The following is an 18,186-nucleotide window of genomic DNA, read 5'->3' on the forward strand; positions in this document are numbered from 1 at the left end:
ATTAACAAAATAAAATAAGTAGAATAAATATGTACAAATAAAATAGAGTAATAAATCCGTACAAACATATATACATATATATAGGTGCTGTGGGGAGGGGAAGGAGGTAAGGCGGGGCGGATGGGGAGGAGGGGGAGAGGAAGGAGGGGGCTCAGTCTGGGAAGGCCTCCCAGACAAACCTTTGTTAAGCGCTTACCGTGTGCCAAGCGCTGCACTAAGCGCTGGGGTGGATCCAAGATAATTGGGTCAGCCCCAGTCCCCCCTGCCCACATGGGGCTCACAGTCTAAGGAGGAGGAAGAACAGGGATTGAACCCCCATTTTACAGGTTATCCTGGATTTCCAAGTTCCTAGTGTGGTGCTCAGTGGCTGCTCATGTTCAACACTCTGCACATGTTAGAAGGTTGGAGTGGCAGTCAGCACTTACTAGGTGCTCAGTAGATACCGATAATGAAGAGGGGCCTAGTGAATAGGGTGAGAGGCCATTGATACAGACCAGATCCAGGGGTGGGTGAGTGAGTTTATCTGCAGACCTGACGTCATTTCCTCCTCGTAAACAGTTGTGCTCCAGGGTACTTTGGAAATCCCCTGAAGTACGGTGGCAGCTGTCAGCCATGCAATTGCTATAGCAACGGTCAGCCCATCACCTGTGACCCATTGACTGGAGGTAGGATGCTGCTTTATCACCCCCTACCCCACTATCCTTTCTTGTCTGCAAAAATGGGATGGGCACATCTAGAGTTTAGATTGGAATCTCCTTGTCTGCCAAAGTATCGTATTTTACTTTCTCCAGTGCTTGGTACACAGTAAACACTCAATAAATATTATCGGTGGATTGACAGATTGATGGAGTTGGGGGGTGGGGTGAGAAGGCTTTGCCACAGCCAGGCTGGGTTCTGCCCTCCATGGAGTTAGGCTTCGTGCTTGGGCCAGTCGATCCAACTGATAGCCGTCCCGGCCTGGGAGATTTGCCCGGAGAAGATTCTGGCTCCAGTGAGTCCCCAGGCTGGTCTCCGTCTAGTTGCCAGTCTGCCGGGAGTGGGCCCAGAAGGCCCGGATGGATCCAGCCAATTTGGCCTTTTGTGGTCTGGGGCTTGCGGGGAGTCTGAGCTGTGAAGGGCCCAAGGAGGACACCTCCCGGGAAGACGTCACGTTGGAACCACGGTTTCTGGAAGTTCCTGAACTATCGAAGACCTGCAGGGGCTGTAGAGGAATCTGGTTTGTCAAGAGGGCAGCTTGTTCGGCTTCTGAGAGCTGGTGGTCGGCTCGTTTTCAAAACATCCACTCTGCTTCTTTCGACTCAGCCGCTCCGAACGGTCTGGCACTCTTGTTTGCTGGCTGGCCTTACTCTTTCTGGTCCTCTTCTCGCCTGTTCACCCAGCGTTGGGTACCATGACCTTCCTCACTGCACAAAGAAAAGGAGCTGGATTTAGGAAAGAGACACTCACAGGGTCAGGGGGAATATATATGTATAGCGGGTGTGTCAGGGAAGATTGAGCCCCTCTTGCCCATCATCCTCCATCCTTGAAGCAGGCACTCTCCATGAGCATGTGGTCTTTTGGGCTGGCCCTGGGGGTGCGGGTCACCTGTGGTTTTCCTGGCGGTGCCACTCTGCCCCTCCCTTCCCGGCCCCCTTCCAAGGTGACTCGTGGGGGTGGTATCGGGGAGAGGAAGGGCAGAAAGCAGATGAAGAAGCCCTAATTCCCTCACCTGCTCCACACCAAGCATCACCTGAGCCCAGTCTGGAAAATTTCCGAAGGGTGGGAGGACGAGGTTGGTGGAGGGGAATGGGGTAGTGGAAACAGGGAGGCACAATATAGCCCCAAACCAGGTGCCACTGGGTCAGGACTTGCCCCGGGACCACGAGTGGGGCAATGGAGAGGAGGGATGGATTTGAGGGAAGGCTGGGAAAAGCCTCACCCAATGTCTCTTTTGTTGGCATCCTCATTTCAGATTGCTCAAGCCAAGAACCCCAGGACAGCGGCCCGGAGGGGGATTGTGACGGTAAGGAGGGAAACGGTGGTGCCTGCTCTGTGCCGGAAGGCCCCTCATCATGGGGGAGCCCATAGGCTGGGAGAGCAGTAGCGGAAACACCCCGAGCCCCACAAAACAGGCAAACAGGGAGGGGGGATAGCGGAAAGAACCGTTTCAGTCAGAAATTCTGGCAGGCAACATGTGATTCTGTATAATAATGCCAAGGGCTCTGGCGAGGCCTGCGGTGCGGGCTGTAACGGGGAAGTGGTGGAGGCTGTGGAGAGACCTGTGGCGAGGGCAGCCCTGTAACGGGGTCAGGAAAGAGTGGCGGGGCGGCCCAGCCCTTCCAGGGCCGAAATTTTCGGTGCCCCCACCCTGACCCCGGTGCTCCGACGCTGTGCTCCGCTTTCGCCCCCGGCAGACTGCGACAGCTGCGTCATGACCCTCCTGCAAGACCTGAATGTGTTGCGTGAAGAAGCGAGGTGGATAAAAGCTGAGCTGCAGAATTTCCAAGAGAGTGCCAAGGAGTTGGAGCGGTTGAAGCAGATGGAGGCCCAGGTCAAGGCTATGCAGGTACATGGAGCCAACGGGAGGCTCCAGGGGAGCAGCTTCATGTAGGGTCCCGGGGGGCCGCCCCTTCTCCCACCCCAGATTGCAGCTCAACTCCGGCTGCACAAACCTTTTCACTTGCCGGCAGCCAGCCTGGAAGACGGAGGGCCCAGCGCCTTTGATTTTTGGCGGAAACCCACCCCAAGCTGACAGAAACAGAGCCACTCAGATGGTAGAGAAGCAGCGTGGCTCAGTGGAAAGAGCCCGTGCTTTGGAGTCAGAGGTCTCGGGTTCAAATCCCAGCTCCGCCAATTGTCAGCTGTGTGGCAAGTCACTTAACTTCTCTGGGCCTCAGTTACCTCCTCTGGAAAAATGGGGATTAAGACTGTGAGCCCCACATGGGACAACCTGATCACCTTGTGTCCCCCCAGTCCTTAGAACAGTGCTTTGCACATAGTAAGCGCTTAACAAATACCATTATTATCATTATTATTATGGTACATGTCGACAAAAGAGGAGTTTGATCCCGGCTCTGCCACTTGCCTGCTGTCTCCCCTTGGGCAAGTCACTTAACTTCTCCGTGCCTCAGTCTCTTCAACTTTCAAATGGGGATTCAATTCCTGTTCTTTCTCCTGCTTAAACTGTGAACCCATGTGGGATAGGGACTGGTTCAACCTGAATAATTTGTATCAACCCCAGGGCTTAAAGCGGTGCTTGACACATAGCAAGAGCTTAACAAATACTATAATAATAACTTCAAACGCAGCTCAATTCTCCACCCATCACCTCATCTCCCAGCATCCTCCTCCCCCTCCAGCCTAATGATAATAATAGTAACATTAGTGGTATTGGTTAAGCACTTACTATTTGTACATATTTATTCTATTTATTTTATTTTGTTAATATGTTTTGTTTTGTTCTCTGTCTCCCCCTTCTAGACTGTGAGCCCACTGTTGGGTAGGGACCGTCTCTATATGTTGCCAACTTGTAGTTCCCAAGCGCTTAGTACAGTGCTCTGCACACAGTAAGCGCTCAATAAGTACGATTGAATGAATGAATGAATTGCAGCTGGAGGTGGGGCATTCTGGGAGGGTTATGTCCATGGAGTCGCTATGGGTCGGAAACGACTTGACAGCGTAAGACAAGATAATGTGCCAGGTACTGTACTGATTTCTGGGTTGGATGCACGGAAATTGGGTTGGACACAGTACTTGTCCTCTCAATCACCTTATTCTTCCAGGCTCTTCCCCCTAGTCACCTCCTCCCCACTCCACGCTCTTCGTCCTTCCAGCCTCCTCTCCTCACCTGACCCTTGCATTCAGTGCAACAAAACTAGCCCCAGAGGCCAGGAAGTGTGGCCCTTTCTCTTATTCTCTCCATTTTAAAGGTAAGGAAACGAAGCCCAGATAGATGAACTGACTTGCCTAGGGTTACAGAACAGGAACCAAAATACAGGTCTCTGAACTCCCAAACTTTCTAGACTGTATGCTCCTTGTGGGCAAGGATCACGTCTACCAACTATTTTTTTTTTAATGGCATTTGTTAAGCATCTACTATAGGCTAGGCACTGTACTGAGCGCTGTGGTAGATACAAGATGATCAGGTTGGACCGAGTCCCTGTCCCACATGGGGCTTACAGTCTTAATCCCCATTTCACGACTGAGGTAATTGAGGCCCAGAGAAGTGAAGTGTCTTGCCCAAGGTCACACAGCAGACAAATAGTGCAGCTGGGATTGGAACCCAGGTCCTTTGACTCCAAGGCCTGTGGTCTTTCCACTAAGCCGGCTCTTCTCTTCCGGGATGGAGCACTCTTAGTGAGTTTTTCTGACTCATGCCTTTGGTTTCAGAACGAACTGAGCAAATATCAGACGGCAACCTCGAGACGTGGCTTGAAGATAGACGCCCTCCAGAAAGACCTCATCAACCTGAACCGGGACTTCAGCACTCTGCAGGAAAAGGTAACGGTCGAGACCGTTGCCAACTTGTACTTCCCAAGCGCTTAGTACAGTGCTCTGCACACAGTAAGCACTCAATAAATACGATTGATTGATTCATTGAGACCACAGATACAGTCCTTGCTCTGAGGTCGAACGGGGCCCCATGCAAAGCTGCATTTTCCGTCCGGCCTTCCGATTTACCACCTTGATTTTTCATTTTCCCTCAGGCCAAAGTGAACTCCAGGAAAGCACAGACATTTCACAGCACCATGGCTCAGGCAAACGAGCATCTGAAGGCATTGGATGTGAAGATCAAGACTCTCTCTAGGGACATTCATGGTGAGAGGGCCACTTTCCTCTTCTTCATCCTCCTTCTCCTCCTCACCCCACAGCAGCAATGTAGCGGGTGTGGTGTTCTGCCAGCTGTGTGACTTTGGGCAAGTCACTTAACTTCTCTGGGCCTCAGTTCCCTAATCTGTAAAATGGGGATTAAGACTGTGAACCCCCCGTGGGACAACCCGATCACCTTGGAACTTCCCTAGCGCTTAGAACAGTGCTTTGCACATAGTAAGTGCTTAATGAATGCCATCATTATTATTATTATTATTCTGGGATCTCTCAATGTGTAGAAGCATGGCATAGTGGATAGAGCATACGCCTGGGAGTCCAAAGGTCTTGGGTTCTAGTCTGGACTCCACCACTAGTGTGCTCTGTGACCTTGGGCAAGTCCCTTCACATCTCTGGGCCTCAGTTACTTCACCTGTAAAATGGGGATTAAGACTCTGAGCCCTACGTGGGACAGGGACTGTGTCCAACCTGATTAGCTTCTATCTGCCCCACAGTGCTTAGAATTGAGCTTGACACATAGTAAGCACTTAACAAATACCATCATCGTTATTACTAATCTGATGGGCCTCAGTTACCTAATCTGTAAAATGGGGGATGAGACTGTGAGCCCCACGTGGGACAGGGACTGTGTCCAGCCTGATTTGCTTATGTCCATCCTGGCGCTTGGTACGGTGGCTGGCACACAGTATGCGCTTAACAAATACTGCAATTATTATTATTACTATTTTCAGTGAGGACTAGAATCACCATGCAGGTCAGCCAGCATCCCCCCCACCCCTCCAGGACAGGAAGCGTGCAGCGGCGCGGCGGGTTATCTGGGCTGGGTCCCATGTAATGGGGGTCTGTTCTTAGTCTTTCTGAACCAGATATCCGAGGTGGACGTTGGCGGGGGCGGCCTTCCCCCCCGCGACTTCTCCAGGCAGCTGGAGGATGCCAAGAAGAGGGTGATGGAGATGCAGACCCGCAACATTCAGGAGCAGCTGAAAAAGGCAGAAGCGGAGAAGCGAGAGGCCCAAGTCTGTAAGGACGTCCTGCCCCACCCGGTTGCGGCCCACCCTTCCCTTCCCCCGGCCGTCTCCCCCACAGCCAGCGTCCAGCCCCCAGTCCGGCTCTGGCGTCCGAGTGCTGTCTCAGAGGGCGGTGGTCTTGCGGGGTCACCGGGGGGGTGGCCCGGGGGCTGCTGGCTTAGCGGGGCCGCTGTTGGCCTGGGAGGAATTCATTCAGTCATTCTTTCATCCCTTCAATCGTATTTATTGAGTGTATTTACCAAGTGTGGAGCGCTTTTCTAGCGTTTGAGAGAGGGCAATACAACAGTAAATAGACACGGTCTCTGCCCACAACGAGTTTACAGTCTAGAGGGGCAGGTTTTGATTATTCATTCATTCATTCATTCGTATTTATTGAGCGCTTACTCTGTGCAGAGCACTGTACTAGGCGCTTGGGAAGTGCAAGTTGGCAACAGATAGAGACGGTCCCTACCCAACAGTGGGCTCACAGTCTATTTATTGAGCGCTTACTGTGTGCAGAGCACTGTAGTAAGCGCTTGGGAAGTACAAGTTGGCAACATATAGAGACGGTCCCTACCTAACAGTGGGCTCACAGTCTAGAAGGGGGAGACAGAGAACAGAACAAAACATATTAGCAAAATAAAATAAATAGAATAAATATGTACAAGTAAAATAAATACAGTAATAACTACGTTCAAACATATATACATATATACAGGGGCTGTGGGGAAGGGAAGGAGGTAAGGCGGGGGGATGGAGAGGGGAGGAGGGAGCTCAGTCTGGGAAGGCCTCCTGGAGGAGGTGAGTTCTCAGTAGAGCCTTGAAGGGAGGAAGAGAGCTAGCTTGGTGGATGTGTGGAGGGAGGGCATTCCAGGCCAGGGGGATGACGTGGGCCAGGGGGTCGACGGCAGGACAAGCGAGAATGAGGCACGGTGAGGAGATTAGCGGCAGAGCAGTGGAGGGTGCGGGCTGGGCTGGACAAGGAGAGAAAGGAGGTGAGTTAGGAGGGGGCGAGGTGATGGACAGCCTTGAAGCCCAGGGTGAGGAGTTTCTGCCTGATGTGTTGGTTGATTGGTAGCCAGTGGAGATTTATGAGGAGGGGAGTAACGTGCCCAGAGCGTTTCTGGACAAAGATAATCCGGTCAGCGGCGTGAAGTATGGATTGAAGTGGGGAGAGACAGGAGGATGGGAGATCGGAGAGGATTATTCCCTAGTGGGACAAACGACATCCACTGGGCCAGGCACTAAGACTTTTCCGGAGAGGGAAACACTTTAGCTCCCAGCCATCTCCCTGCTCCAGCTGCCAGAGCTCCGGAACGGTGCCCGGCTGCACTTCACCTCATTGGGTCTGCAAGCTAATGCGTCCCCGCCCCCTCACACCCACTCCCCCATACATTCAATCGTGTAATTATTTAGTGAGCGCTTACTGTGCGCAGAGCACTGTACTAAGTGCTTGGGAAGTACAAGTCGGCAAAATATAGAGACGGTCCCTACCCAACAACGGGCTCACAGTCTAGAAGGGGGAGACAGACAACAAAACAAAGTGTGGACAGGTGTCAGTCGTCAGAACAAATAGAATTAAAGCTAAATGCACATCATTAACAAAATAAATAGAATAGTATCAAGAGAAGCTGCGGGACCTATCAGTCAGGAGTCCCGCGTCTTAATCCCAGCTCCACCACCGGCCTGCTGGGAAACCTTGGGCAAGCCACTTGGATTCTGTGCCTCAGTTTCCTCATCTGTAAAATGGGATTTAAATACCCGTTCTCCCTCCCACTTAGGCAGCGAGCCTCATGTAGGACAAGAACTTTGTTCACCCTGATTGTATTATATCTACCCCAACGCGTAGCCCAGTGCTTGGCACATAGTAAGTTAGTAAAACACATGCCACAGTGATTATTATTGTTATGATGGTTGTTATGACTGTGCCAAATGGGAAGATGGGGAGCTGGCAGCTACAGGTGCTTCTGCCGGGACTTGATTTTCCTTGAGTTCCAACTGGAATGTGGTACCCTGCCCTGTCCAGCTGGGTCCGGCTCGGTCTGGTTCATGGGATGGTCAGAAACTCTGTGGGGACCACAGCCCCCGTTCTCCTTAATACTAATACTAATAATAATAATAATAATAATTGGGGCATTTAAGCACGTACTGTGTGGCAAGCACTGGAATAGATCCAAGATAACCAGATTGAACCAAGTCCCCATCCCACACGGAGTTCACAGTCTAATGGGGAAGGAGAAAAGATATTTACCCACCCCCCCCATTTTACAGATGAGGAAACTGAGGCCCAGAGACATTTAGGGACTTGCCCGCGATCGCACAGCAGGAAAATGGTGGGATCGGAATTGGAACCTGACTCCCTGACGCCCAGGCGCTCTCTCTCTGCTGGACCACACTACTTCTCCTTGTCTGCCTCCGCCACAGGCCCGCCCAACCCCGTGGATGGCCGTCACTTTTCCTAGAAGCCCAAGAAGGGCAGACAGAATCCACCGTTTGGCTTCAGAGAACTGGCCTTCGCCCCGATATCCTGGAGGTTCGCGAATCGCTTTGGAGCCAGTATGAAGGAGTCTAGAAGAATCTGCTCTGTTTAGGGGCTCGGTAGCAGGGAAGGAGGAGACTTCCCGTGTAGCTTCAGCTAGCTCAGCTCTTGAACTCAGTTCTGCAGGGGTTGCAGCCCGGCTGTGGCGCCTCTGGCCCCTGTTCTCTTCGGGGCTCGTCTGGAGTCTCAGCAAGCCAGTCCCCACACAGACAAGCCTGATGTTTCCCGGTTCTCCTTCTGGATGGCATTTAGGAAGCCAGAGAGGAACCAGCCGACGTCCAGAGCTGGCAAAAACGTGGCTCGGCTTCCTCCTTTCCGGGATTCACTGCGGACCCGTCTCTCTCTCTCCCTCTCTCTCTCTCTCTCCAACTTCCCAGTGTTGGAGCGGTTGAGGGCCGGGCTCGGAAACCACCGGCCGGAAGACCACAGGACGGCTCAGACGATCCGGGCCTCGCTGGACGAATACGAAGCCCAGATCAGTGACCTGGAGAAAGCTCTCCAGGAGGCATCTGAGCATACAAAGAAGGCAGATGGTCTGAACCGAGAGAATGAACGGGCCCTGGCCAACATCGAGGTAATCTCCCGGCGAGACCGTTTTGATTCTTCCTTTAGTGGCTTGAGGGGCTTGTGGGATCTCTCCGGCTCATCAGTCAGTCAGTCCATTGCATTTATTGAGCACTTACTGTGTGCAGAGCACTGTGCTCAATGCTTGGGAGACTATGATATGATATTACGGTCACATTCCCTGCCCACAATAATCTTACCATCTAAAACATCTCTACTGTAGGACATCTGCTACTTCTGTTGCTGAAGCCAGGTGAGAAGCAGCATGGCCTAGTGGATAGAGCGTGGGCCTGGGTTCTAATCCCTGGTCTGCCACTTATCTGTTTTGTGGCCCTTGGCAAGTCACTTCACTTCTCTGTGCCTCAGTTTCCTCATTGGTAAAATGGGGATAAAGACCGTGAGCCCCACGAGGGACAGGAACTGAGTCCAACCCAATTGTCTTGTATCCACCTCAGTGCAAATTTCAGTGCCTGGCGCGTTAAATAATATTTAACAAATATTATTATTATTATGTAACCCACCCATTGTCTATGACCCTGAGCCAAACAGGGAGCACTTGAAAGTCCTCCAACAGCACTTGGCCTGATCTTTCCAGAAAAGTAGCCTCAGCCTCCAAGAAGCAACTCGCCGAGCTCTGTGATTCAGGGAGCGCTCTCTCCTTCTCCCCCAGAAACGGGTGAAAGAAGCAAATTCCGTGCAGAACCAGATGAACCATGTCCTCACTGGGGCGGAGACATCCTTGCGGCAGACCGGCAGTGTGCTTCGCCTGGTGGAGGGGAGCCAGGAGGTATGGCTGAGCCGTTTTCTTTAAGTCCTTGGATCCCTCTCGGGCCGGGAGGATGGGCCCGGGGAAGAGGGGCGCTTGGTGGTTCTAATGTCTCGAGCCTCCGATCGTGGGGAAGGATAGGAAGTGGGTGGGGCTAGAACGCAGGGCTGATGGGCCTGTTCCTCATGGTTATCGGGCCGGGGGTGGGTGCCTGGCCAGTTTGGGAAAAGTGGGACCTTGGTTCCCCGGGGCCGGCTGTGGTGGAAGACTCGTGATCAGAGTCCATCCTCGCTGGGGTTGGCGGGAGGGAGGGAGGAGTCTGTTTCCAGGAGCCCAGGGTGGGTCACCAAATCTGGTTATCAGAGTCAAAAAGCACAACTCTGCCCTCTGAGCCCCCTCCCGGAAAGACCAACGCGTTGGCGTTACACCCATCCCACAGGAGTACGAAAAGTTGTCCGTCCAGGTAAATGAGGTCAGGATAGACCTGCGGGCCAAGGTGAAGGACCTCTCCGGAGCGGCCAGCCACAGACTCCTGGTGGAGCAGGCCGAGGCGCGTGCCCAGTCTCTGCAAAATCTTGCCAAGCAGCTGGAAGAGTGAGTGCTCAGCACGGGGCCCCACCAGGGCTGGGGGTGACCAGTGATGGGTCGTTCTTGGGGAACCTTGGAGGACTTGGGTTCTAATCCCGGCTCTGCCACTTGTCTGCTGTGTGACCTCGGGCAAGTTACTTCACTTCTCTGGGCCTCAGTTACCTCATCTGTAAAATGGGATTAAGACCGTGAGCCCCAGGTGGGACAGGGATTAGGCCCAATCTGATTAGTTTCTATCTCCTCCAGTGCTTAGTACAGTGCCTGGGACACAGGAGGCGCTCAACAGATACCGTAAAAAAAGAGGAGTGCCATTTGTGGCTCTGGTTTGCCCACTGTATTGTCCTCGAAATTGTCCCCCTAAAATACTTTGAAAACTGAGCGTGTTTAAAAATTTAACTAATAAGATTTAAGCAAGAGCCCCCCCTGACAAACGCAATCCGGGGCCCAGTCACCACAAGAGCATCAGGCCCCTTGTGACATCATTACTGGGGCAGACCAGGTAATCGATTGATTGCCTGATTGATTGAGAAGCAGCGTGGCTCAGTGGAAAGAGCCCGGGCTTAGGAGTCAGAGATCATGGGTTCTAATCCCGGCTCCACCCCTTGTCACCTGTGTGACCTTGGGCAAGTCACTTCACTTCTCTGTGCCCCAGTGACCTCATCTGTAAAATGGGGTTTAAGACTGTGAGCCCCACGTGCGACATCCCATCCCCCCCGCCTTACCTCCTTCTCCTCCCCACAGCACCTGTATATATGTATACATGTTTGTACATATTTATTACTCTATTTTATTTGTACATATTTATTCTATTTATTTTATTTTGTTAATATGTTTTGTTTTGTTGTCTGTCACCCCCTTCTGCACTGTGAGCCCACTGTTGGGTAGGGGCCGTCTCTATATGTTGCCAACTTGTACTTCCCAAGCGCTTCATACAGTGCTCTGCACATAGTAAGCGCTCAATAAATACAATTGAATGAATGAATGAATGACAACCTGATTACCTTCTATTGTCCTCAGCGCTTAGAACAGTGCTTGGCACATAGTAAACGCTTAACAAATACCATCATTATTGTTATTATTATTCACTGAATGACTGTAATCTGTAATTTGTTTATATTAATATCTGTCTCCCCCCAGACATTATTCACTCGTATTTATTGAGTGCTTACTGGGTGCAGAGCACTGTACTAAGCGCTTGGGAAGTACTAGTTGGCAACATAATGTGGGTAGGGAATGTGTCTTTTCATTGTTCTGTTGGCCTCTCCCAAGCACTTAATACAGTACTTTGCACACACAGTAAGCGCTCAATAAATACGACTGAATGGATGAATGAGTGATGGATGGAGACCACTGTCCACCCAGCCAGGACTCCGTGTCCAGCAGGGGCCTCAGGATGGTTGGAAGGATCAATCAATCAATCAATCAATCAATCGTATTTATTGAGCGCTTACTGTGTGCAGAGCACTGTACTAAGTGCTTGGGAAGTACAAGTTGGCAACATATAGAGACAGTCCCTACCCAACAGTGGGCTCACAGTCTAAAAGGGGGAGGCAGCTGTGGCAGCTGTCCTCCTGAGCATAATAATAATAATGATAATAATAATAATGGCATTTATTAAGCACCTACTATGTGCAAAGCACTGTTCTAAACACTGGGGAGGTTACAAGGTGATTAGGTTGTCCCACGGTCGGCCACATTCCTCATGGTTAGGGATGAACCACCCAACGTCCCCCTACCCCCAGTTCTCCCCTCTCCATCCCTAACTTTCCACCCCGTAACCCAGCGGGGACCCCTCGTCTGTGGATCTAGCCTATCCCTCTTGGCATCGGCTCGCATCTCCGGCCGCACGGCATCCCAAGGAAGCAGGCTCCTAATTCCCACTGCCTGGCTTTCAGCCATCTGAAGCGGGCGCTGATGATAAAGATTGTGGCGTTTCCGAGAAGCTGCTCGGCTCCAGAGAAGCAGCGTGGCTCAGTGGAAAGAGTCAGAGGTCATGGGTTCTAATCCCGACTCCACCACTTGTCAGCTGTGTGACTTTGGGCAAGTCACCTCACTTCTCTGTGCTTTAGTTCCCTCATCTGTAAAATGGGGATGAAGACTGTGAGCCCCCCGTGGGACAACCTTGATTACCTTGTATCCCCCATCGCTTAGAACAGTGCTTGGCACATAGTAAGCGCTTAACAAATACCAACATTATTATTATTATTATTATTCTGTGCCAAGTACTGTACTGAGCGTTGAGGTAGACACGCGATAATAAGGTTGGACCTAGTCCCTGTCCCATATGGGGTTCACAGTCTAAGGAGCAGGGGGGACATTTTACAGGTGAGGAAACTGAGGGCCAGAGCAGTGAAGTGACTTGGCCAAGGTCACACACCTGGCCGGCCCGCACTCTGACCATCAGGCCACCCTTCTTTCCCCACCAGGCCGGGCTAGAGCCGGGGACCGGGGCTCCGCTCTCACCCCCTCTCTCTTGTGTCCTCCCAGGATCAAGAGGAACACCAGCGGGGACGAGCTGGTGCGTTGCGCCGTGGATGCCGCCATGGCCTACGAGAACATCATCAATGCTGTCAAAGCCGCCGAGGACGCGGCCAACAAGGCCGAGAAGGCCTCGGACGCAGCCTTGTCGGTGAGGGAACCACATTAACAGCTCCAATAATAATGATGGCATTTATTAAGTGCTTACTATGTGCAAAGCACTGTTCTATGTGGCAGCTGCCTCCCTAGCTCATCTTGGGGAGTGCCGTGTGGATGGTCTTCCGGCCCGGAGTTGTCCCCCTCTGTTTGCCGACGCTTCCCGATGGGGGCTGGCAGACCGCATTGGCCCACCCGACCAGCCCGGGCGGGATCGAGATCCGGATTTCCTGAAAATGGAGACCGAGCAAAGGTTTGGCAGACGTGGCCCGGAAGGGAAGGTTGAAGACGTCCAAACCCAGCTGGGGTGGCTGTTCCCAGCTTCCTAAGCTGCAACTTCTGAAGGGCGGGACGCAGGGAGAGGCACTTGCCTGGTGTTTTCCTCCAATAATAATAATAATCATAGTGGTATTTGTTAAGCGCTTATTCTGTGCCAAGCGCTGGGGTAGATACAAGCAGTCGGGTTGGACACAGTCCCTGGCCCACAAGTGGCTCACAGTCTCAATCCCCATTTTACAGATGAGGTAACTGAGACACAGAGAAGTGATTTGCTCACGGTCACCCAGCAGACGAGTGGAGGAGGCGGGATTAGAACCCATGACCACTCCCACGGTGCTCTTGCCACTAGGCCGTGCTCCTTCAAGACGAAGATGGGTGTTCAACACCTGTTCTCCCTCCGACTTAGAGTGCGAGCCCCCTTCATTCATTCATTCAATCGTATTTATTGAGCGCTTACTGTGTGCAGGGCACTGTACTAAGCAGTGGGGAAGCACAAGTTGGCAACATATAGAGACTGTCCCGACCCAACAACGGGTTCACAGTCTAGAAGGGGGAGACAGAGAACAAAACAAAACAAGTAGACAGGCATCAATAGCATCAGAATAAATAAATAGAATTATAGATACATACACATCTTCCCACCTGATAAACTTCTATCTACCCCAGCACTTTCATTCATTCATGTGGGGCAAGGACTGTGTAGTTTGTTGTTTTGCCATTCATGGTGTTTGTTAAGCGCTCACTATAATACGATGGCATTTATTAAGCGCTTACTATGTGCAAAGCACTGTACTAAGCACTGGGAAGGTTACAAGGTGATCGGGTTGTCCCATGGCGGGGGCTCACAGTCTTAATGCCCATTTTACAGATGAGGTAACTGAGGCCCAGAGAAGTGAAGTGACTTGCCCAAAGTCACACAGCTGACAGTTGGTGGAGCCGGTGCCAGGCGCTGTACTAAGCGCCGGGGGAGCTACAATGCATTTAGCATTTAGCTTTAGGTGCATTTAGCTTTAATTCTATTTGTTCTGACAACTTGACACCTGTCCACATATTTTGTTTTGTTGTCTGTCTCCCCCTCCTAGACTGTGAGCCCGCTGTTGGGTAGGGACCGTCTCTAGATATCGCCGACTTGTACTTCCCAAGCGCTTAGTACAGTGCTCTGCACACAGTCAGCACTCAATAAATATGATAGAATGAAAAGATAGGCTGGCTGCAGGGCTTCCCCCGTAGCGCACTGGTGCCACTCGTTGGGAGAATCCTTCTTGTTCTGACTCAATCCAGCAGTGGTATTTCCCAGGAGCTTATCTGCTGTGTGACTGTGGACAAGTCACTTGACTCCTCTGTGCCTCAGTTACCTCATCTGTAAAATGGGGATTTAAGACTGTGAGCCCCATGTGGGACCTGGGCGGTATCCAACCTGATTAATTTGTTTCTCCCCCCAGCGCTTAATGCGGTGCCTGGCAAGTCGGTAAACCTTTAACAAATGCCATTTCTAGACTGTGAGCCCACTGTTGGGTAGGGACTGTCTCTATATGTTGCCAACTTGGACTTCCCAAGCGCTTAGTACAGTGCTCTGCACACAGTAAGCGCTCAATAAATACGATTGATTGATTAAAAACACAAAACAACTTACAGCTTCCCCAGTGGTTAGAAGAGTGCTTGGCACATAGTAAGTGCTGAATAAATGCCAGTTATCATTATTATTATTACTAGAGGAAATGTATTACCGGCCCTCCGGCTTACAGTTCTTCCCAAAAATGTGGCAACAGGATGTTGGGGGTGATGGTAATTTGGTAAAAAGGAAAACTTTTTTTCCTTCCCATGACCTCTCATCTGTATAACTTCCAGTGGTAGCAGATTCCGTATGCTTCAATTCAATTCAGTTGTATTTATTGAGCGCTTACTTAGTACCCCGTCCATCCTAAGCACTTGGAAAGGACAAATTACCCTCCCCGGAAGGAAAACGACGTTTCTTTTATTTTGAGTCTAGCCCAGTCAGCTTCTTGTACAGAGAAGCAGCGTGGCTCAGGGGAAAGAGCCAGGGCTTGGGAGTCAGAGATCGTGGGTTCGAATTCCAGCTTCACCACTTGTCCACTGTGTGACCTTGGGCAAGTCACTTAACTTCTCTGAGCCTGTTACCTCATCTGTAAAATGGGGATGAAGACTGTGAGCCCCCCGTGGGACAGTCCGATCACCTTGTACCCCCGCCCCCCCTGAGCGCTTAGAACAGTGCTTCACACATAGTAAGTGCATTTGCACGTATTTATTACTCTATTTTATTTGTACATATTTATTCTATTTATTTTATTTCGTTAATATGTTTTGTTTTGTTCTCTGTCTCCCCCTCCTAGACTGTGAGCCCGCTGTTGGGTAGGGACCGTCTCTATATGTTGCCAACTTGTACTTCCCAAGCGCTTAGTACAGTGCTCTGCACACAATAAACACTCAATAAATACGAATGAATGAATGAATGAATAACAAATGCCATTATTATTATTATTATTATTATTATTATTAACTTGTATCTACCCCAACTCTTAGTGCAGTGCCTGGCACTGAGGAAGCGCATAACAAATGCCATTATTTGAAACACCATATATTGAATCCCTATTTGACAGATGAGCAAACTGAGGCATGGGGCAGTTAAGCGACTTGCCCAAGATCTCGCACAATGGTCAGCTGGCAGCGTCAGGATTAGAACCCAGGTCCCTAACCCCCAGGCCTGGGCTCTTTTCCCCTAGACCCCGCTGCTCCCGTGAGAGGTCGAGTAACTGTTTGTCCGTGTTCATTCATTCATTCAATCGTATATATTGAACACTTACTGTGTGCAGAGCACTGTACTAAGCGCTTGGGAAGTACAAGTTGGTTTTATGGTGTTTGTTAAGCTCATACTATGTGCCAAACACTGTTCTAAGCACTGGGAGAGAAACAAGTCAGTTGGGTTGTATACCATCCCAGTCCCTATCCCGCATGGGGCTTAATAATAATAATAATGATAATGACATTTATTAAGCACTTACTTTGTGCAAAGCACTGTTCTAAGCACTGGGGAGGTTACAAGGTGATCAAGTTGTCCCACGTGGGGCTCACAGTCTTAATCCCTATTTTACAGATGAGGGAACTGAGGCCCAGAGAAGTGAAGTGACTTGCCCAAAGTCACACAGCTAAGTGGTGGGGCCGGGATTTGAACCCATGACCTCTGACTCCAAAGTCCGTGCTCTTTCCACTGAGCCATGCTGCTTCTCTGGCCCCACTGTATGTACTGCCAGGCTGTTTTATTCATTCATTCAGTCAGTCAGTCCTCTTTATTGAGCACTTACTGAGAAGCAGAGAAGCAGCGTGGCTTAGTGGAAAGAGCCCGGGCTTGGGAGTCAGAGGTCGTGGGTTCAAATCCCAGCTCCACCACTTATCAGCTGTGTGACTTTGGGCAAGTCACTTCACTTCTCTGTGCCTCAGTTCCCTCATCTGTAAAATGGAGATTAAAACTGTGAGCCCCTCGTGGGACAACCTGATTACCTTTTATCTACCCCAGTGCTTAGAACAGTGCTTTGCACCTAGTATGTGCTTAACAAATGCCATCATTATTGTTATTATCAGCTGTGTGACTTTGGGCAAGTCACTTCACTTCTCTGTGCCTCAGTTCCCTCATCTGTAAAATGGAGATTAAGACTGTGAGCCCCCCGTGGGACAACCTGATTACCTTGTATCTACCCCAGCGCTTAGAACAGTGCTTTGCACATAGTAAGTGCTTAACAAATGCCATCATTATTATTATTATCAGCTGTGTGACTTTGGGCAAGTCACTTCACTTCTCTGTGCCTCAGTTCCCTCATCTGTAAAATGGAGATTAAGGCTGTGAGCCTCACGTGGGACAACCTGATTACCTTGTATCTACCCCAGCGCTTAGAACAGTGCTTTGCACATAGTAAGCGCTTAACAAATGCCATCATCATTATTATCAGCTGTGTGATTTTGGGCAAGTCACTTCACTTCTCTGTGCCTCAGTTCCCTCATTTTTAAAATGGAAATTAAGATTGTGAGCCCCATGTGGGACAGCCTGATTACCTTGTATCTACCCCAGCGCTTAGAACAGTGCCCGGCACATAACAAATACCAACATTATTATTACTGTGTGCAGAGCACTGTACCGAGCGCTTGGGAGAGGACAATATAACAATAAACAGATATCGCCCAGCGGTCCATTTTCTAAGGGGGTCCGTGCGGGGACTGTATCCGCAGATTGTAAAGAAGGAAGACCTGCCGGGAAGAGCCAAGACACTGAGCACGGAGAGCGACAAGCTGCTCGCCAAAGCCAAGGGGGCCCGGGAGATGATACAGCAAGGTACGCGGTGACCCCGATCGAGGGGAGGCCACGCGGGAGCCAGTGGGGAAGTGCATCCGTTAAATTTTGGCCCGGAAAAGCTGGGGAAGCAGGGTGGTCTAGCGGAAAGAGCTCTCTTCCTCCCTTCAAAGTCCTACTGGGAGCTCCCCTCCTCCAGGAGGCCTTCCCACACTGAGCCCCCTCCTTCCTCTCCCCCTCATCCCCCCCCACCTTACCTCCTTCCCCTCCCCACAACACCTGTATATATGTACATTCATTCATTCAGTCGTATTTATTGAGCGCTTCCTGTGTGCAGAGCGCTGGACTAAGCGCTTGGGAAGTCCAAGTTGGCAACATCTAGAGGCGGTCCCTACCCAACAGCGGGCTTACGGTCTAGAAGGGGGAGACAGAGAACAAAACAAAACATTTTAATAGAATAAAATAAATAGAATAAATATGTACCACTAAAATAAAGTATATATGTTTGTACGTATTTATTACTCTATTTTATTTGGACATATTTATTCTATTTATTTTATTTTGTTAACATGTCTTGTTGTGTGGTCTGTCTCCCCCTTCTAGACTGTGAGCCCGCTGTTGGGTAGGGACCGTCTCTATATGTTGCCGACTTGGGCTTCCCAAGTGCTTAGTACAGTGCTCTGCACACAGTAAGCGCTCAATA

The 18,186-nt window shown here is 50.6% G+C and overlaps 1 protein-coding gene across 1 annotated transcript in view; it reads left to right on the top strand.

Moving 5' to 3' along the window:
* The window catches only part of LAMA3 (laminin subunit alpha 3), a 203,758-nt gene that overhangs the window by 136,175 nt on the left and 49,397 nt on the right, over positions 1-18,186 (top strand). The window contains exons 44-54 of the mRNA XM_038766444.1: positions 559-665; positions 1,952-2,002; positions 2,394-2,545; positions 4,369-4,479; positions 4,686-4,797; positions 5,659-5,826; positions 8,730-8,926; positions 9,587-9,703; positions 10,122-10,276; positions 12,758-12,899; positions 17,423-17,525. Of these exons, the coding sequence (XP_038622372.1) occupies positions 559-665; positions 1,952-2,002; positions 2,394-2,545; positions 4,369-4,479; positions 4,686-4,797; positions 5,659-5,826; positions 8,730-8,926; positions 9,587-9,703; positions 10,122-10,276; positions 12,758-12,899; positions 17,423-17,525 (1,415 nt within the window). The remainder of the gene's footprint in view (positions 1-558; positions 666-1,951; positions 2,003-2,393; positions 2,546-4,368; positions 4,480-4,685; positions 4,798-5,658; positions 5,827-8,729; positions 8,927-9,586; positions 9,704-10,121; positions 10,277-12,757; positions 12,900-17,422; positions 17,526-18,186) is intronic.

The sequence above is a fragment of the Tachyglossus aculeatus genome, chromosome 25, assembly GCF_015852505.1.
Source record: "Tachyglossus aculeatus isolate mTacAcu1 chromosome 25, mTacAcu1.pri, whole genome shotgun sequence".
NCBI classification, from domain to species: Eukaryota; Metazoa; Chordata; class Mammalia; order Monotremata; family Tachyglossidae; genus Tachyglossus; species Tachyglossus aculeatus.